Here is a 3,923-nt window from a genome sequence, read left to right as displayed (position 1 = left end):
TTGAATAGAACTGGAGAGAAGAGAAATTGTGGCACAATTTGACTATAAGAGGGGATTGGTTGGTAGGACATGTTCTGAGGCATCAAGGGATCACAAATTTAGTATTGGAGGGCAGCGTGGAGGTTAAAAACTGTAGAGGGAGATCAAGAGCGTAGTACACTAAGCAGATTCAGAAGGATGTAGGCTGTAGTACGTAGTGGGAGATAAAGCTGTTTGCAAAGGATGAAGTAGCATGGAATTGCATCAAACCAGTCTCAGGACTGAAGACTACAACAACAACAACCCGAAACAACTAAAAAGAATATTACTGCATTTATCATTTACGCAAATGCTACCAACTTGCTTAGCAAGAAATTTCAAACTGCAAGTGAGACAGGAATATTAAAACGCTGCACTGACAGATTTGCAGATACTCAACTTACAACGGGTACTAAACTAGGTGTCTTACATAAATATCCGATTTTCTGCTGCCCTTAAGTTCAACGAAATGTTGCACTTATTTAGTCATTTTCCATGCACCCTGCTCAAGTTGAGTAATAAATTTCAGATTCCTAGCTCATAAACCTTATTTTTATTTAATTTATTTATTTGTCAATATAAATCTCTTTTTCAGTGCATATATTGAGCACAGGATATTGGAGAGAAAACCTTTTTAGCTATTGGTTTTTCAAACGGCAAACATACGTTATTTAAATTTTTTTAACAAATTGGATCTATTCAGTTCATAATTACAAATTTTTGAAATACTGTATGTATATTTATAAATTATTTCTACAGTTAAAGATAGAAATTACATTTTTTCTTGCATAAGATTCTGTGAGATTGAATAGTAGCAGTGTTTCATAAGGCAGGCTGTCAAAGACTTTTTAGACCTTTGTACTTCAGGAAGAGATTTTATGTCTTGGTAATCTGTTGTAAAGTTTTGTTCGTGCATTATATACACCTTTTTGGCGTAACATGGTGTTCGAATGATAAACATGTATGTCACTGTTTGACCTGGTATTGTAATCATGGACACTTTTGTTTTGAGGAAAAAGGTTTTTCTTTTCTCAGTTTGCTTTTTTTGACATGCATTACTACTTCCAGTATATAAATGCAGGGAAGGGGTAGGATCTTTAGATCTTTAAAGAAAGGTTTGCATGGTTTTCTGCTGCTCACTTGTTTCATTATTCTTATAACTGTCTTTTGTTTCCTGAAAACTGTTATGGCTTGGTGTACATTTCCCCAGAAAATGATACCGTACCTCGGTATTGAATGCACACGAGCAAAGTATACAGCCCTAACTGTTTCCGCACTAGTATTGTTGCAGGAAATTCTTACAATGTAGCTCATTTTTGCTAGTTGTGAATTAAGGGATGTGATATGAGTGCTCCTTTTAAGATCTTGCTGGATATGAATCCCAAGAAATTTAGTTTCATTGACAGCACTAATGTTTTGGTTATCTATACATATTACAGGTTATGCCAGACTTTTATTTTGATCAGTGTGGAAATTCATGAGTACCGTTTTTTGGGGATTAACTATTAGCCTGTTTCTGGTAAACCATTCAGACACTCATTTTGTAATATCTTTTGCACATGCAGTATGATTTTCTTCTTTATTCCCTTGAATCAATAGACTGGTGTCACCTGCAAACAGTACTGATTCAGAATCCCTAACATGTGATGGGAAATCATTAACGTAGACCAAAAAAAGAAAGGGACCTAAAATGGACCCTGTGGAACACAATGAGTCAGTCCACATGGTTCTTGGAGTTCATTTCCTTCCATGTACTTAATTTCAGCTACCACAGAGCGATATTCCAAATACGATATAATCCACTGATTTAGCACACCTCTTACACCATACCATTCAAGCTTCCTCAGAAATACAGCATGATCAATCACATCAAAAGCTTTTGTTAGGTCCAAGCATAAACCTGAGATATTTCTGTGGTTGTCCACTGGATTTAAGACATGGTTTATCAGACTGTAAGTGGCAGTTTCAATTGATCGCTGTGGTCTGAAGTCATGTTGACATCCAGAAATAATACTATTCTTGCCAAAGAATGTAGTTAGTTTTAAAAGGAACACTTTTTCAGTAATTTTCGAAAACCCTGACAACAGAGACACAGGCCTATAGCTACCCATACATTGATGATCACCTTTTTTCTATAGGGGTATTACTTTTACCATTTTCAGTTGCTGAGGGAAGACACCACATGATAAGGATGAATTGCATATGTCCAATAAACGCGAAAGTATTTGTCTTGCTGTTCTTTCTATAATACAGGGTGATTCAAAAAGAATACCACAACTTTAGGAATTTAAAACTCTACAACTACAAAAGGCAGAGCTAAGCACTATCTGTCGGCGAATTAAGGGAGCTATAAAGTTTCATTTAGTTGTACATTTGTTCGCTTGAGGCGCTGTTGACTAGGCGTCAGCGTCAGTTGATGCTAAGATGGCGACCGCTCAACAGAAAGCTTTTTGTGTTATTGAGTACGGCAGAAGTGAATCGACGACAGTTGTTCAGCGTGCATTTCGAACGAAGTATGGTGTTAAACCTCCTGATAGGTGGTGTATTAAACGTTGGTATAAACAGTTTACAGAGAATGGGTGTTTGTGCAAAGGAAAAAGTTCTGAACAGCCGAGAACGAGTGATGAAAATGTAGCACGCATCCAGCAAGCATTTGTTCGCAGCCCAGGAAAATCGACTCGCAGAGCTAGCAGAGAGCTGCAAATTCCACAATCAACTGTATGGAGAGTCCTACGAAAAAGATTAGTTATGAAACCTGAACGTCAACTACCCAAGGCGATGGATCGGCCGCCAGGCAGCCCGTGACATAGCACTTCATCACTGGCCTCCAAGAAGCCCTGATCTTACCCCCTGCGATTTTTTCTTATGGGGGTATGTTAAGGATATGGTGTTTCAGCCATCTCTCCCAGCCACCATTGATGATTTGAAACGAGAAATAACAGCAGCTATCCAAACTGTTACGCCTGATATGCTACAGAGAGTATGGAACGAGTTGGAGTATCAGGTTGATATTGCTCGAGTGTCTGGAGGGGGCCATATTGAACATCTCTGAACTTGTTTTTGAGTGAAAAAAAAAACCTTTTTAAATACTCTTTGTAATGATGTATAACAGAAGGTTATATTATGTTTCTTTCATTAAATACACATTTTTAAAGTTGTGGTATTCTTTTTGAATCACCCTGTATAATCTGGAATATTGTCAATACCAGTTGAATAATTTCTCTTCAGTGAATTAATGGTATTTAGGAGCTCTGTTGGGCTTATTGGACTGAGGAACATGGATATATTATTTATTTCAATAGATAAAAGTTTTTCCCACGTTGTATTAGTTGGATTCCAAATTTTTCCTAATTTTCCAGCAACGTTTGTATAATAAGAATTGATACTGTTTGCAAGTGCCCTAGGGTCAGTGACATTCTTGCCATAATGTGATATCACAATATTTTTGTGAGTTGTCTTCTTACCCATAAGATCCTGCATAGCTTTCCTCATAGACTTAGTTTTATTGGATGACTTCATAATATATTTGTCATTTTCCTTAATTTTTGCCTCTTTTATGATACATTTCAAAACTAGCTTGTATTTTTTGAAATAATTAATAAATTAAATAATGAAATAAGTAATAAATATAGCATCTGTTATGGAATAAAATAAGTCTGGTTAACATAAATAGGCCTACAAAATACACAGTGTCAGTAGGCAACATTACCCAATGTAATTTGTATATTCATATAAAAGCTCATTGGACTAGGAAATCATATCTGTGAACAGAAAGTGGTACATGAGAGTTTCTGACATTATTTCATTGTATCTGTACTTATGAACACTTTCATTTTCGTAACACAGTATTATTATCCACCAAATAAACTATAAGGTACTTATCTTGCTTGCCAGTGGAACTGACA

At 36.2% G+C, this 3,923-nt stretch overlaps 1 protein-coding gene across 1 annotated transcript; it reads right to left on the bottom strand.

Annotated features, from left to right (window-relative positions):
- Positions 1 to 1,703: 1,703 nt before the first annotated feature.
- On the bottom strand, positions 1,704 to 3,537 carry LOC126144708 (uncharacterized). Its single transcript, XM_049915542.1, has 3 exons — positions 3,197 to 3,537; positions 2,166 to 2,260; positions 1,704 to 2,095 (listed from the first exon to the last, which is right to left on the bottom strand). Exons 1-3 carry the CDS (start codon positions 3,535 to 3,537, stop codon positions 1,704 to 1,706), a joined length of 828 nt encoding a protein of 275 aa, XP_049771499.1.
- Positions 3,538 to 3,923: the final 386 nt, after the last annotated feature.

Source organism: Schistocerca cancellata, chromosome 1 (assembly GCF_023864275.1).
Source record: "Schistocerca cancellata isolate TAMUIC-IGC-003103 chromosome 1, iqSchCanc2.1, whole genome shotgun sequence".
Classification (NCBI taxonomy): Eukaryota; Metazoa; Arthropoda; class Insecta; order Orthoptera; family Acrididae; genus Schistocerca; species Schistocerca cancellata.
This window is presented reverse-complemented; position numbering and strand designations above follow the sequence as displayed.